At 48.7% G+C, this 16,352-nt stretch overlaps 1 protein-coding gene and 1 non-coding gene across 2 annotated transcripts in view; both read left to right on the forward strand.

Moving 5' to 3' along the window:
- The window catches only part of IRAK2 (interleukin 1 receptor associated kinase 2), a 78,847-nt gene that overhangs the window by 23,885 nt on the left and 38,610 nt on the right, over positions 1–16,352 (forward strand). Inside the window, 1 exon segment of the mRNA XM_036332154.1 lies at positions 4,597–4,779. Within this exon segment, the coding sequence (XP_036188047.1) occupies positions 4,597–4,779 (183 nt within the window).
- Positions 4,870–5,010, forward strand: LOC118668710. The gene has a single exon (XR_004971718.1). It is a non-coding gene; the product is annotated as a U4 spliceosomal RNA (small nuclear RNA).

The following is a 16,352-nucleotide window of genomic DNA, read 5'->3' on the forward strand; positions in this document are numbered from 1 at the left end:
GGGCCTGAACCATCATTGTACTGTCCTGCTGACATAAGCATGTATTTTCATATTTATAGAAAAATCTGGAAGTTTAGCAGCAAAAAGTATAAGCAGTGCTTTTCTTGGGATCTTCCAAGTGGGATGTCATGGGAACTTTGATTTTCTTCCATTTTCCAAATGTTCTATTACCTGTATATGTGGAGAAAAGAGGTGTGGATGTAACAGGGCCCTCGGCAGTGCCTTATCCCCCCAAGATCCCTATCTTGTCTGAACCCTGTTTTAAAGGTATAGTTAGATGCTGCTAGGTCAATACCTTAAGATACATCACTTTTGCCCTAGCCGGTTTGGCTCAGTGGATAAAGCGTTGACCTGCAGACTGAAGGGTCCCGGGTTTGATTCCGGTCAAGGGCATATGCCCGGGTTGCAGGCTCAATCCCCAGTAGGGGGCCTGCAGGAGGCAGCCAATCAATGATTCTCTCTCTTCATTGATGTTTCTATCTCTCCCTCTCCCTTCCTCTCTGAAATCAATAAAAATATATTTTAAGAAAAGATACAGCCTGGCCAGCATTGCTCAGCGGTTGAGCGTCAACCTATGAATCAGGAGGTCACGGTTCCATTCCCGGTCAGGGCACATGCTTGGGTTGCGAGCTCCATCCCCAGTAGCGGGTGTGCAGGAGGCAGCCAATCAATGATTCTCTCATCGTTGATGTTTCTATCCCCCTCTCACTCTCCTTTCCTTTCTGAAATCAATAAAAAATATAAAAACACAAAAAACAAAAACATCACTTTCATGGAGCTAAGATGTCCAAACTACAAGGCACCTTAGAGCTTAATTCCTGTTTCTCCTGCATTGCCTATGAGGAAACACAACCCACAGAGACTGAGGACATGGCTGAGAGTTCACACAGCCGCAGAGCTCCCGGGGCAGCCTTGCGGTTCTGTTTTCTCATGAAATCATGCTGCCTCCGGAGTGGGAGGAGTCACAGTCGCTTCCCTCTGCTCTTTTCTCTCTGAGGCTGGAAGCAGCACCTGACCCTGCTGACATCACATCCTATTGTCCTGGAGTCTGGCCCGGGGTTTCCAGTGACTAAAGTTGCAACTCAGGGAACTTTCCATCCGAGCAGGGCCCTTTCCTGGAGGCTTTCTCCCTTCAGGAAGCTGTCACAACCTTCCCCATTGCTTCAGAGCAGAGGGGATTGTGCAACATAGCTCAGAGGTCTAACGTGGACTCCGTGGAATCCGTGGCTGTTAGATTCAAGTCCAAACCCCAAGCCCAGCGTTCGAGGCCCTTAGCTATGTTTTCCTGGCCTTCATCTCTTGTCTCCCCTTCCTCACTCAGTCCACTTACGTTTGCATTTTTCAAACAGAGAAGCGCCATGGGCTTCTGGTTTACTCACCACAGGATCCCCAGAGCTTGCTGCGGACCTGGAGCACAGTACTGCTCAATCATTTTTTGTTGAATGAATGACTGACTTGAGGTTCACAGAGATTCTTACTCTGTGATTTCTGAAACCCTAGAGCTGAAGCGTGATTTTTTTATTTCTAGTTAACTGAAATGCCTTTCTCACTTCCGTAAACTCAGTGGAATACTTTGTGACCATTCAAAGAGCCATTTATGAAGAGCTTTAACAACTGGGAAAATGCTTATGGTGTAAAGTTAAACAAGAACAAGCTGCAAAATCGTACAGTCTTACAGAACCACACCTGTGTGTGTGTGTGTGTGTGTGTGTGTGTGGAGGGGGGACGGGGGGTTAGTTAGAAGAGAAAGTACCCTAATAGGATGCTACGTAACTTGTTTTCTTAGTTTCCCCCCGTTATTTCCCATGTTTTCTTTAGTGAACAACTATATATTAATAGAAGCATAATATGCTAATTAGATCAGACAGCCAAACGACCTTCTGGATGTCATTCCAGACGTCCTTCCAGACGAAGCCCCAGCAGTGGGGGACCGAGGCAGAGGTGGTTAGGGGTGATCAAGCAGGCAAGCAGAGGTGGTTAGGGGCCATCAGGCAGGCAGGCAGAGTGGTTAGGGATGATCAGGCAGGCATGTGAACAGTTAGGGGCGATCAGGCAGGCAGACAAGCAGTTAGGGCCATCAGGCAGGTAGGCAGAGTGGTTAGGGGTGATCAGGCAGGCAGAGAGGTTAGGGGCGATCAGGCAGGCAGGCGAAGACAGTTAGGGGCAATCAGGCAGAGTGGTTAGGGGTGATGAGGTAGGCAGGCAAGCAGTTAGGGGTGATTAGGTAGGCAGGCAGTGGTGGTTAGGGGCAATCAGGCAGGCAGGCGAGTGGTTAGGGGTGATCAGGCAGGCAGGCGAGTGGTTAGGGGTGATTAGGCAGGCAGACTGGTTAGGGGCGATCAGGCAGGCAGGCAGGTGAGCAGTTAGGAGCCAGCAGTCTCAGATTGTGAGAGGGATGTCCGACTGTCAGTTTAGTCCAGGGGTGGGCAAACTTTTTGACTCGAGGGCCACAATGGGTTCTTAAACTGGACCGGAGGGCCGGAACAAAAGCATGGATGGAGTGTTTGTGTGAACTAATATAAATTCAAAGTAAACATCATTACATAAAAGGGTACAGTCTTTTTTTTTTTTTTAGTTCATTTCAAACGGGCCGGATCTGGCCCGTGGGCTGTAGTTTGCCCACGGCTGGTTTAGGCCCACAGTGATCGGGCCTAAACCAGCAGTCGGACATCCCCCAAGGGGACCCGGATTGCGAGAAGGTGCAGGGCAGGCTGAGGGGACCTCCCCCCCCCCCGCACAAATTTTATGCACTGGGCCTCTAGTTAATTTTATAATAGAAAATGAAAAGAAGGAATACATTCTTTTTAGTATTGTCAGTGGTAGCCCCTTGCAAATTTTGTAGTCCTTCCAAGTTGGCAAAATGCTTTTGGATCCACAGGCTCTTTTGATCCTTCTAACTATTCTTTGAAGATGGTGGGCCATGGTGGGCTGGCTCATTCATTCATTCATTCATTCATTCATTCATATTTCCCCTGCCAGGGCTGGGGCTTGGAGGTGAGGGTAATATTTAAGGAGGCATAAGGAGACACCTAATCTTCAGATGCTGCAAGTGTTACCGGCGGTATTGATGGCAAAACAGCACCAGTTATTACTGGCTAAGTTGGACTTCATATATATATATGAAGGAAGAGGGAGGGAGAGAGAGAGAGAGAGATAGAAATATCCATGATGAGAGCCTGCGCACCCCCCACTGGGGATGGAGCCTGCAACCCAGACATGTGCCCTGATTGGGAATCAAACTGTGACCTCCTGGTTCATAGGTCGATGCTCAACCACTGATACCGGTCAGGCTGGACCTCGGTTCTTGAGTTCGGCAAAGAAAGAATTCAGAACCAGGAACTAAAATTAAAAGAGAAAGTTTATCTAGAAAGTTACAGAGGTAGTAGAAGTGAGCCAGCTGGGCTGCGTAGGCTCAGCAAACAAGTTACAGAAACAAAAGAAGGCCCCTGTTGGAGCTTAGGAGAAAGAAAGGCAATGCTAACATGTAGGGGCAGAGGGAGGGAAAAAGAGGGGGGAAGGAAGGTACAGGGGTGCAGGCTGGAGAGGTTTTAGGGGAGGCTCTCTAGGATATTTATCAGCTTTATGTTGATGCACCAAGATGTGCTTTATTTCCCTGACTTCCATCCTTGGATGTGGTTGGCAAAATGGCACTAATTGGATTTTCTGTTATCTATTTCCCTGAGTAGGGTGATTGAAGTTATTTACCCTCTAGTTGGGGAAAAGTGTAAACCAGGTACTTTAATGGCAATTTCCTAGATGGCTGTAAACTGTCTCAGTTTCCCTATTCTACTTGCTCTGGCTTACTAGCCTGTCTCAAGTGCACCATCAGCCCTAAGAATGAGCCCCTCCTTAAGTTTTGCCCCCTGGTGCCCTCCCTTGCCTCATCCTAGTCCTGGCCCAGGCCCTACTGTTCTCTGTTCTGGGGATCTAATGGTGAACAGAACACGTAAAACTCCTTCACAGGGCTTCTATTCTAGAAGGGGAGACAGGCAAAGTTGTTGCCCCGCTATTACAGTGGAGGAAACAGGCTCCATGGGGGAAGTGACTTGCTCAAAGCAAATAAGCAGCTAAAGCTCGAGGCCCCTGACCCTCACACCCCAGTGGTCTTTCTCCAAAGTCTTGTGTGGTATCGACGTTGATATTTATTTATTTATTTTTAAAATATATTTTATTGGTTTTTTACAGAGAGGAAGGGATAGGGATAGTCAGAAACATTGATGAGAAAGAAACATCGATCAGCTGCCTCCTGCACACTCCCCACTGGGTATGTGCCCGCAACCAAGGTAGATGCCCTTGACCAGAATCGAACCCGGGACCCTTGAGTCTGCAGGCCGATGCTCTATCCACTGAGCCAAACCAGTTAGGGCGAGACATTGATATTTAGGTTCAAGTGTTGATGTGCTGGTCCCCATGGGTATGAAATGGAATCAGCATTATAACTTGGGCTGCCTGTGGACCCCAGCTGATGGTGGAATTTCTGGTACGGTAGGGGGCCGATGGGGAAAAAGTTATGGACAAAGCCTGGCTAATACACTGACCCTCTCATGGAGGCACTGCTTTGCTAACTCTAAGCGGATCCTCTCACTCGCCTTCTAGCCTCCTATGTGATCACGGACCTGACCCAGCTGCGGAAGATCAAGTCCATGGAGCGGGTGCAGGGCGTGAGCATTACCCGGGAGCTGCTGTGGTGGTGGGGGATGCGTCAGGCCACCGTTCAACAGCTGCTGGACCTCCTGTGCCACCTGGAGCTGTACCGTGCCGCCCAGATCATCCTGAACTGTGAGTCACCAAGAGGGCGGGCCCCCTGAGCAGGAGCTGCATGTACTCTCCGGCCTTTAAACCTTTGTGAATCTTTTAAAAAATTAAATGAGCTTTGGGCATTGGCAGTATCATAGCCAATGAGGTTTATCTGAGGCGCAATTATTACTAATTGGAAACTTTTCCCAATACTCCGATATGACAACTTGAAATAGTCAGCATTAGCGATTAAAAGTTTTTGAATGGAAAAAAAAAAGGTTTGAATGAAAGAGTTTACCATCCAACTAAGAAATTAGTCACAGCTTATCTCAGGTCATTGGTGGAGATGGGGGTCACACCCAGCCGCCTGGATCCAGAGCCTTTATTCTTAGCTTTTCTCCTGGGAACATCAAAGAACGAAGTGTTTGGGTTTCCAGGAAACAGTGATGTTTTGCCTGCCCCCTTCTCTTCTGTGTAGAACTTTACTCAGACCCCTGCTTTCCTGTTCCAACTGCCCCTGTCCTCTCAGGGCTGTAAGAGTCTGCCTTGGCTCCCCAACCCTCTTTCTCTTCCCCTTGGCCGTGCTGATTGAAATTGCCTGAGGAAGAGAGAGTAGAGCCTGTTGGTTTCCACATCCACACATCCCCTGGCTGTTCTTTTGTTTTGGGAGTTTGGTTGTGTTTTTACTGTTGCTTTGAGTCCTCAGGCAAGATAGTGCCCCTTTCTGTACCTTTTTATTTTCCGAAGGGGGAAAAAAAGTGCTATCAGTTTCTGTTACTTTTTGGAGGTGAGTAAAGAGGGTGTGTGAAAAGCATTTTAAGTTTCTGTATTCCAACTGGTCAAAGCAGGTTTCCCTTCCCTGACTGTAGTGAGGCAGGATAGGAAGAAGCTAGGAAAAATTCTTGGCAAGTGGAATAGGGAAACTGAGACAGATAGTTACTAGTAAATAGCAATTTGCAGCCATCGAGAAAATCTGATCTTCCCTAAACCAAGCACAGTTAAGAATAAATGGTTTGGCCCTGGCCAGTGTAGCTCAGTTGGTTGAACGTCCTCCCATGCACCAAAAGGCTCGATTCCCAGTAGGGGGCGTGCAGGAGGCAGCCAATCAAATCTCTCTCACATCGATGTTTCTCTCCCTTTCTCTCTAAAAAATTAATTAAAAACTACTTTTTTAAAAAAGTAAATGGTTTGCACTTTTCCCCAACCAGAGGGTAAATAGCTTAAATCACCCTACTCAGGGAGAGAGATGGTAGAAATCCAATTAGTGCCATTTGCCAGCCACTGCCAAGGACAGATGAAGAGAATAAATCTCATTTTGGTATATCAGCATAAAGTTGATGAATAGTCTATTGAAATCCTCCCCTAAATAACCAGTCTTTATTTTATTTTTTAAATATGTTTTTATTGATTTCAGAGAGAGAGATAGAAACATCAATTATGAGAGAGAATCATTGATTGTCTGCCTCTTGCATGATCTCCAGGATTGAGCCCACAACCCAGGCATGTGCCCTGACTAGGAATTGAACTGTGACCTCCTGGTTCATAGGTTGATGCTCAACCACTGGGCCGCACCGGCTGGGTAACAGCCAGCCTTTAAAACCCTCAAAACAAGGTCCCAGCTCACGCTCTCCCTCTCTCCCTCCCAGGAGCACACCTACGCTTCCCTCCTTTTTCCTCCACAGGCATGCACCTCCTAAACTCTAAGGGACCCCATGAGGCTTGCAACCAGGGCAGCAATGGTCAGTGGCAGTTCATCTGGGGCAAACCCCCCGAACCTGTTCCTAAGGACCCCCTTCTCTCTGTTTTCTTAGTGAGCCAAAGCAGACTAGCCTAGGCTCATTTTCCCACCTAGTCCCTCTGTTATCCTAGGCCAGTGGTCGGCAAACCGCGGCTCGCGAGCCACATGCGGCTATTTGGCCCCTTCAGTGTGGCTCTTCCACAAAATACCGGCTCTTCCACAACATACTGACTTCTGCGCATGGGCCACGAAGTTTCAATCGCACTGTACATGCGAGCCCTCACGTGGTATTTTGTGGAAGAGCCACACTCAAGGGGCCAAAGAGCCGTATGTAGCTCTTGAGCTGCAGTTTGCCGACCACGGTCCTAGGCCCTTTCTTGTTTCACTGTCCCCAGCTTCAACAAATGTCCTCTAAAGTTCACCTGGACTCCTGTTGTGAAATATTTCCTTCATGAAATCAAGAACTCACACACTACCATCAAGGGCCAGGTCCCCTTTCCGGTAACAGTAGCATTAATTAAACCTTACTTTGCATGTACTTGTGGAAGATTGCTTATGACCTTGCTCAGCCTCTGGCATTTTGAGAACCTGACTTCTGCCTACCACTTTAAGGGCTTTGAATAGATTTGAATAAAACTGGTGTTTGGCAATCACACATACCAAAAGTCCTGAAGTGGCTTCCTCTGGCTCCAGGTAATATTATTTATATTTAACAGAGGCCTTCTGAAGGTTGGACTTGAACTGAAAGGTGATGTGTGGTAAACCACATGTCGGGGACCACACAGGCAACAAGTCTTTTGAAATGTATTGTGGGTGATTGCTGGTCTGATTGTGCGAAGAGCTGGGTATGTAGGTCTCTCTCTGTTCCTTGATATTTCCTTGACCTTAATTGCTGAGACCATTGTTTCATTCAATTTGTCAAACATTAAGTGTCATAAGAATTAGAATAAATTAGTACAGGCTAATTACCCAGCTACCCAATCTGTCCTCCAGCAAATCTGCCTGTGTCAGCTCCTTTTCACGATTGTAGCCACTCCTGGGTGGTCTCCTGTATTAGCATTCCAGGTTCACTGCTGTCACTAGGGGCAGACTACAGTGACTTTAAAATAAAATAGGACCGTTTATTTTCCTCTCCTGTGACAGTCCAAGCTGCCCAGGGCTGATAGTGTTACAGGAAGGGGAGCAGGCCCCGAGTAGGTCTACCTCGGGCCAGCCTGTGGTGTGTGGGTTCTTGACTTCATGCAGGAAAGATTTGCATTTGTGAGTCCAGGTGATTTTGAGAGTACGTTTATTGAAGCTGGGAACAGTGAAATAAGGAAGGGCCTAGGACAGAAGAAACAACAGGAGACTAGGCAGGGCTCCATTGGCTCTCTAGAAACATTATGGGAAAGAAGTGAGCCAAAGCCAGGCTGCTGTCAGCTCACTGGAAAGTCTGAGAAAAGGGGGCCTTGGGGACAGGTTCAGGGTGTTAGCCTGGGATGAGCTGCCGCTACCCATTGCTCCCCTGGTTGCAAGTCTCCTGGGGTCCCTTAGAGTTTAGGAGATACATGCTTGTGAGGGAAGAAAAGGAGGAAGGGAAGGGCATGGGCTGGCTCCCAGGAGGGAGTTAGTGTGCTGGGTCCTTTGTCTTGAGAGTTTTAAAGCCTGGAATTTAGGGGAGGGCTTAGGAAAGGATCTCAAAAGAATATTCATCAACTTTCCAGGTCTATCGGTTCAGGGTCCTGGTCTCCACTGATTGGTTGACACCAGGGCAGGGGTTATTAGTTGTCACAGCTGATCTTGTTTCTTTTCTGGAGCTGAAATACAACTGAGGCCTAGATGTTATTTCTAGGGAGGAAAAGGCAGGGAGGGGGGTCTAAAATCACATGACCAGTGATATGAAGGGTCAGGGGGTCTAAACCACATGGCCAGCCGTGTGCCAGCGGAGGAAAGGCCACCCTGGGGGCAAGGTCCAGCACCAGTTTTACCCGTTGCTAGGCACGGAGGGCTTTACATTCTGGTGACCTTTTGTATCTGACTGTAAGTTTCTCGGCCAGTTTGTTTAGTTCTCTGTCACAGTTGCCCAATTCCACTTTCCAAGGAATTTCCCTAGCCTTTTTTGTTTTGTTAAACCTTACCAGAGGATATTTTTTTCCATTGCTTTTCAGAGTAGAAGGGAGGGACAGAGAAAGATTGATGTGAGAGACACACATTGACTGGTTGCCTCAACCCAGGAATGTGCCCTTGACTGGGAATCAAACCTGAGACTCTTAGGTGTGCAGGCTGCCACTCTAACCACTGAGCCACAATGGCCAAGGCTTCCTAGCTTCTTACTAACCTGCTTCAATAGGGCAGCTCAATGGTGTGGAGGACCAGGTTCTTGCTTTTTCATTGCTCTGTCGTCTTGGACATCTGGCGGCTGACTCATACTTGAGATGGCTGCCCCGTGTCCCCACAAGCACATTCCAGCCAGCAAGAAGGGTGTGCCCAGGAAGCTGCACACCTAACTTCCCTTCACAAGTCACTGGTCAGGACCTAGTCACATGATCACACCTAGTTGCAAGGGAGGCTGGGAAATGTAATCTTTAGCTGGGAGGTTATGTGCACAACTAGAGCTTCTATTACTCTAGGAGAGGAAGTAATAAATATTGAAGGGACAGCAGTCTCCCTACAGTCCTCCCCTTTGGGCCACCCAGGTATCTTCCCACACAGAAAACATGCAAGGGAGACAGGCCTGAAGTCCTAATCAGTTCTTTTAGCTCAGGGCCCAGGATCTGTGGGTGATTTGTAGTCTCTATCAGCGGTGGAATCTGAACAGGAAGCCAATTAAAACTCTCGTCTGAAATACTTGTTAAAGTAGTTGACAAGTCCGGCAGACAGGAATTGTAAAAGGTCCCTTCTGCTAGGGGAGCAAGTCCTTTGCTTGGTCCATGTGGCAGCCCCTTGTTCTCAGGAAGCCAGTGATTCTCAAATGTGTGTCCCGGATTTCTAGTCATCATCAGCACCTGGGAACTTGTTAGAATGCAAATACCTGAGCCTCACCTAATCTGCTGATTCAGAAATTCCAGGGTGGGGCTGGTTCTGATGCAGATGAAGGTTTAAGAACCACTGCTCTCCCCAGCTGGTTTGGTTCGATGGATAGAGCCTTGGCCCGAGGACTGAAGAGTCCAGGAGGCAATCCATCGATGTTATTAACCACATTGATGTTTTCATGTTTCTCTCTGTCTCTCACTCCTCCTTTCCACTCTTTCTAAAAATCAATGGAAAAGTATCCTTGGGTGAGGATTAACAACAACAACAAAAAGAACCACTGCTCTAACTCCTGGTTCTCTACCTCCTGGCTTTGTCCCAGAGGGTTGGGGAAGGGTTAGGCATTGGGTGGGGAGGTGTGTGTGGCAGGGGAGGCTCTCCTGTTCATTATTCTCTGTGGCCTCATCTGAAGTGGGAAGTTAAGAGTCCTAATCCTAAAAGGAACTTTTCCTGACTGCCAGGCTTAGGAGGGGCCTGTGAGCCAGGCATCAGAGCCTATGTGTCATCATCTTGGAGGCTTAGGAGCAGGGATGAGAAGAGAGGCCAAAGTGTCAGAGCTTTGGCTTCCGGCTAAAGACGGTTTGTCTACCATCACTGCTGAGTTCTGGAGCTAGTTAAATGCTACCAAAAGCAGGCCTAGTAGCTGAGCCTGTTGATGGTTGGGATCGTGAGATGGCTGTAGCTCTGAGGTTGGAGGCTAGAAACCAGGTGTGCCTCACCTGTGAGTTGAAACTCTCCTTTGTTCCTCCCCATAGGGAGTTAGATACACAGAGCTGGGCAAGAGACTCAGTGATGAACTAAAGAAATATTTATCAGGTGCCTGCTCTGTGCTAGGTACAGGGGACACAGCAATGAGATTACAGACAAGGTCCTAGACCTCAAGGAGCTTGCAGTCCAGTGGGGATGATGACATGGAGATGCATAACCAACCACAGTGTGAGGGCTCGAAGGAGAAGTGTAGGTAGGGTAGGCAGATAGGTAGGAGAGGGGAAGAGGGGAAGATTTGATCTCATCGGGGAGGCTTCCCCGAGGAAGTGAAACTGAAGTCTCCATTCAAAGGATGAGTGGGCCAGCCGAAGTGAGAGACCACACAGGCATTTCTAGGCAAAGGGGACAGCACCTGCAAAGGCCTGGTGGTAGGAGGGAGCGATGTTTGAGGACCCAAAGAGAGGCCATGGCGCCTCCCTTAGCTGGAGGACAATGGGAGAGTGGGGGCTGAGACTGGAGAGGGCAGGGTCAGGCCACCCAGTTTCACAGTTGTGGCCATTTGCTTTTGCCTGGAGCCCATGGAAGATTTTGGAGGGCTTGTCCCTGGTGGGTATCCCACTGTTCTGGCCACTGTGTGGAATGGGGGCCTGGGTGGTTCCAAGTATCAGCTGAGTAGGAGAGCGAGGAGCTTCTGGAACCTGAAAGGATTGGGGAGGCGACCAAAGTTTAGCTTCTCATCTGCTGCTACCATCCTCCTGGGAGTCTTAAGTTTCTTGATTTTGGTGTGGTCTCTCCTTGGTTGTGCAACCTTGACAGCTTCTAACTTTTGGTTTGGCATCTCATTCAAAGTCATTTCCTTCCTGGAGCTGAGCTCTCACTGAGTGGGGAATTTTTGGCTGCTGCCTAAAAAAAAACAAGAGAATGGACTCTTTTTATCCCGAAGAGGCTGAGGTGTTGTAAGGTCAGACAGGGCTCGTGTTTGCTCTCTTGGAAGCTTTCCCAGCATCCGCCCCTTTCCAACTACCAGGAAACAATGAAACATGAATAGGGCCCCGGCCGGTTTGGCACAATGGATGAAGTGTCGGCCTGCAAACTGAAGGGTCCCAGGTTAAATTCTAGTCAAGAGCAAGTACCTCAGTTGCAGGCTCGGTCCCCAGCCCTGGTCAGGACAAGAGCGGGAGCGGGAGCATGCGGGAGGCAGCCGATTGATTTTCTCACAACGATGTTTTGTTTTCCCCTCCCTTCCACACTCTTTAAAAGTAATGCAAACATATCCTCAGGTGAGGATTAAAAAGAACCAAACATGAGGAGTCAGACTCTACGGCCACTAGGGGCTTGCCAGTGGAACTGGTAGCATTGGGCCAAGACCTCCCAGGTTAGGAGTAAGTATATCTGGGTTCTAGCAATATAACTTGGATTTAGCACCTAAGATATACCCGGCAAAGCATCTTATCGCACAAATCTTGTTATCCCCGTGTTATAATGGGGAAACTGAGGCTCAGAGATTGAGTAACGCACCCGGGATGGGAACTCATGCCCACTTGACCTTAACCCTTAAGGTAGGTCACTAGATGGCATCAAGTCTCACTTCCCCCCTCTGAAAAATATAAACTCATCCCAGTTTATAATTAGATATCTCTTGTTTAGCTAGCTTAATGTCAAGGTCATGTCAGTTTTTATAACAAATGAAATCCCTAGTCCCTAACATAACGAATGAATGGGGAAGGATGAGTCATTTTAGCAGCTGTTCCAATACAGGTCCATTGGGGAGAGAGAGCGAAAGAGAGAGAGAGAAGGAAAACAGATCATGCCCTCAGATTTGCCTAATTTTGTCTCTAGTTTGAATTGGTAATTTTGAGTGGGGTGTGTGTAGGGGAGACAGAACTTTGAGTATCCAGGAGGGTTGAGTGAGCCCAAGGATTAGGAAAGGAAAAGAAAGGGCCTAGAAAGCTATGCATGGCCAACCAGCATCAGGGTTCTTTAGTTATAGCTGAATCACTTTCATTTGTTCATTTCAACCATCTGAGTCGGCTGAAGAATAAAAACAAATGTATAAATATTACCTCACTGTTTAATGTGGGGGCTGTGAAGGAGGGGGGGATTTCCAGAGTGTGCCCACAGAGGAAAGACCTTGTCAGCAGCTAGAGGCCCTTCTGCTCACGTGCGTGGTGCCTGGGTTTGCTGTTGTATTAAGTGTTCCTAGGCAGCCGGGGAGGAGACCCCAGACCCCCCTGCCACGGGCCCACCATTCATAAGCCTTTCCACGGAGAGAAATGGGGCATAAATAAACAAAATAACTGTCCTAGGTTTCGCTTCATTGAGGTATAAAGCAGGGAGAGCAATTGGACCTCTTCCCCAGAGCTGTTATCGAAATTAAATACAGGAGAGCACCTAGGACAAAGCCTGATCTAGACTTATTGGTAGGGATGATGGTAACAGTAGTAAGTAACACTAATAGCGTGTAACGGTGGAGCACTGCCTTATCTCCTGCTCATGGCAACTCTCAGGTGTGGGGACAGCTTCTCCTCTCGTTGGCCCCACGTGACTTAGAAAGCTTCCCTTGCCAGCGAGCCTGACCGTGGCTTGCACAACTGGTTGGAAGCATGCAGGAGTGCGGTGAGTTCATTCGGCTGTGCTGTGTAGGTGATGCCTTAGGGATGCATGCGCCTTAGAGAGTGTGGGATATCCTGAGAACACAGAGCAGGGTGGAAAAGAAGGCAGGCCCATCACCTCCTGTGAACCTCGAAGCGGACAGAGAGAGACGCTTCTCCTCCCCCACCTCTGTCCCCCTGGTACCTGAAACTCAACCTTCAATACCTAGGGAACTTTCAGAAATATCCAGACTCTGATGTACTTGGTCTGAGAACCGATAGTTAACCCCTGAGCATCCAGCCACCAAAGCTGTTACTTCCATCACTGGCATTCCCTCCCTGTCCCTGAGGGTCCAGCAGGGAGAAGGACCCCTGGCTGCCTGTCCTCCTGTGTGAGACAAGGCTGGCCACCAGTGGTGCAGGCAGGCACAAGCAGGTCCCATCTCTCCTCTGGTTGGCTCCTGTATTATACTGCCCCACACCACTGAGCCTTTCGAGGCCACGCCACGGCTCACTGAGTCACAGTTTTTCATTAGAGGGTTTAAAATGTCGGAAATATTGAAAATGGTCGTTCACCCCAAATGCTTCCTTCAGAGACCCTAACTTGGGGATCAGAGGATTTGTGTGTGTGTGTGTGTGTGTGTGTGTGTGTGTATGTGTGTGTGTGTGTTTTGCATTCAGGCAGGGAGAGAGGACAGAGTTCAGAGGATGACCATTGGTATATAGATTGTCCCTGGACTTGGACCAACTACTTTACATATCTTGTCCCACTAAGTCCTGGGATAGTCGTATATTATTTATTCTGGCTCCATAGAAAATACAAGTGATGCTCAGAGGATTAAGAAATTTGCTCTTGGACACAGCTAGGAATTTTAGAGCCTGGATCTGGAAATGGGAGCTCCCTCACATTTACTCTCGGTTCTGTTCTTTTAAAAATTATTGATTGATTGATTTGAGAGAGAGAGAGACAGAGAAACATTAATTTTTTAAAAAATATATTTTTATTGATTTCAGAGAGGAAGGGAGAGGGAGAGATAGAAACATCAATGATGAGAAAGAATCACTGATTGGCTGCCTCCTGCACGCCCCCCACTGGGGATCGAGCCCGCAACCCAGGCATGGGCCCTTGACTGGAATCGAACCCGGGACCCTTCAGTCCACAGGCCAATGCTCTATCCACTGAGCCAAACCAGCTAGGGCAAGAAACATCAACTTGTAGTTTCACTTATTTATGCATTCATTGCTTGCTTCTCGTATATACCCTGACTGGGGATTGAACCCACAACCTTGGTGTATTAGGGCAACACTTTAACCAACTGAGCTATCTGGGCAGACCTTGGTTCTATTTTTTATTCTCATCTGAGGATATTTTTCCATTGATTTTTATAGAGAGTGGAAGAGAGAGGGAAAGATAGAGAGAAATATTGATGTGAGAGAAACACAACAATTGGTTGCCTTCTGCATGAGCCCTGACCAGGGCCCAGGCCGGGGAGGAGCCTGCAACCAAGGTACATGCCCTTGACTGGAATCGAACCCAGGATCCTTCGGTTTGCAGGCTGACGCTATATCCAATGAGCCAAACTGGCTAGGACTATTTTTTTTTTTATATAATCCTCACCCAAGGACATGCTCTCATTGATTTCAGAGAGAGAGGAAGAGAGAGGGAGACAAAGAGAGAAACATTGATTGGTTGCCTCCCATACATACTCTGTTGGGTAGGGGGAGGTTGAACCTGCAATCTGAGTATGTGCCCTGACTGGGAATTGAACTGTCGACCTTTTGGTATATGGGACAGTGCCCCAACCAGCTGAGCCACACTGGCCAGGGCACCTCGGTTCTATTTTTTTTTTTTAAATCACAATTTATATTTTTGGATTGATACTGCAGTCAAGTTTGTGTGGAATCTTTTTGAGACTCTAATCCCAGGGGGAAAATGTTGTCCTGGAAGCCTGAGGTTGCTCCTGTCATAGTAATGATATAACCAGCTTGGCCTTCGCAGACAGGAAACCCAACAGTGAGATTTGAAGCTCATTACCACCCCTTCTCATGAACACTTTGACCTCCTTTACCCTGTCTTGCCCTCGAGGTTCTATTTTTATTTCCATGACACTCTGGTGTACCCGCCTGGTAGCGTGGGTGTTGTATCTGCTCAGCTATCAGAGACCAGGTTTCCAGGCACGAAGGGCCACACCTTCTCCCTCTTCTGCTTTCTGTGGAGGGAAAGGAGGCAAGAAAAGTCCTGCCCTGTACCTTCCAAATCAGATCAGGTGGCAGCAACTCAAGAGTAGAAATGAAGGTGTTTAAACATCTAAAAGACATCTGAAAACCCATAGCACGCGGAGATGGGGGTTTCACAGGAAACCAGACCTCTCATCAGATTGTCTCCATGCGGCTCCTGTCAGCTGAGCGCTGTGGCTGTGGCCCTCGGAGTGTGAGGAGTGTGAGGAGCCAGCCTGAAAGCTGCTGACAGGCTCAGCCACAGGGCATTCTCTCCCGTGTGAGCCCCCCCCTCCCAGCTGTAGGCCACTGCAACTCACTGAGAAAGAACAAGATAAACAAGAGAGAAAGCGGACTCCCCTTAGGATGAAAACACAATAACGCCTTGTATATTCCCCATGGGTGGGGGCCATAGAGGGCAGCCATAAATGGGTGTGCAGCTATACCAGGTAAACGGGCATTTCTGGCAAATGTGTCTTGACTGAGACAAAAAGACCTGTGCAGGAAGGGGAACAGAGTCAACAGGAATAGGATACTAAGTTCAGGTTGGGCCAGGTGGTCACCCTTACCCCTGTTTGACAGATGTGGAGGCAGGCTCAGCTGGGCCTCTGACAGGGGGGCAGTGCTTCTTCTGGGGCCACCGGCAGTTAGGAGTGCAGGTGAGACCTGAAGGAAGCTGAAGCAGTGGTGAGGAGCTCCTATTCTTGTGGCCTGGCTCTGCAGGAAATGGCAGCCTGGGGTCATGAGGGGAGCTGGGGCCACCTCTGCCTTTTTGCCGCATACACAGATGTATGAGGACGCCACTCATATGGCCCTTTGAGGAACATGGGATCCTACCCTAGGCAGTTTGTGGAGGGAGGGTACCGGGAAAGAGGCCATCTCCTAAAAGTTGTCAGGGAAGATAAAAACACAAGGACACCAAGTGGCATGGGTGGCCCCTTCCTGGCAGGGGCACAGTGTCCATATCTGTACACCCCGGGATCAGTCAACTCGTGAATCAGCACTCACCGCGGTGGTGGTTCACTGCTGTGTTTTGTACAAGGGACTGTTCTCTCCCCTGCCTGGGGAAGGCAGCGTGTTCCCTAAGACACAGCCCCAGGGGTCCTGCCTGCAGGGCTGCCGTGGGTGAGTAACCAGCTTCTGGGCTCCCAGTTTTGGCCAGAAGGGCCTCCACCTGATGGGAGTTGGAGAGAGGGCGGTGTGGTCCATGGCCACCCTTCTGAGATGCCTGAGGACCCAGGTGGGGAGACGTGGAGTGTGTAGTCTCCAGGGACCCGCCCTGCCTCTTCACATTCGTTCTGGGAGGGGACCCCACCTTCCTGCCTCAGTGCCCTTTGTTTAGTTTTCTCCCT

Source organism: Myotis myotis, unplaced genomic scaffold, assembly GCF_014108235.1.
Source record: "Myotis myotis isolate mMyoMyo1 unplaced genomic scaffold, mMyoMyo1.p scaffold_m19_p_13, whole genome shotgun sequence".
NCBI classification, from domain to species: Eukaryota; Metazoa; Chordata; class Mammalia; order Chiroptera; family Vespertilionidae; genus Myotis; species Myotis myotis.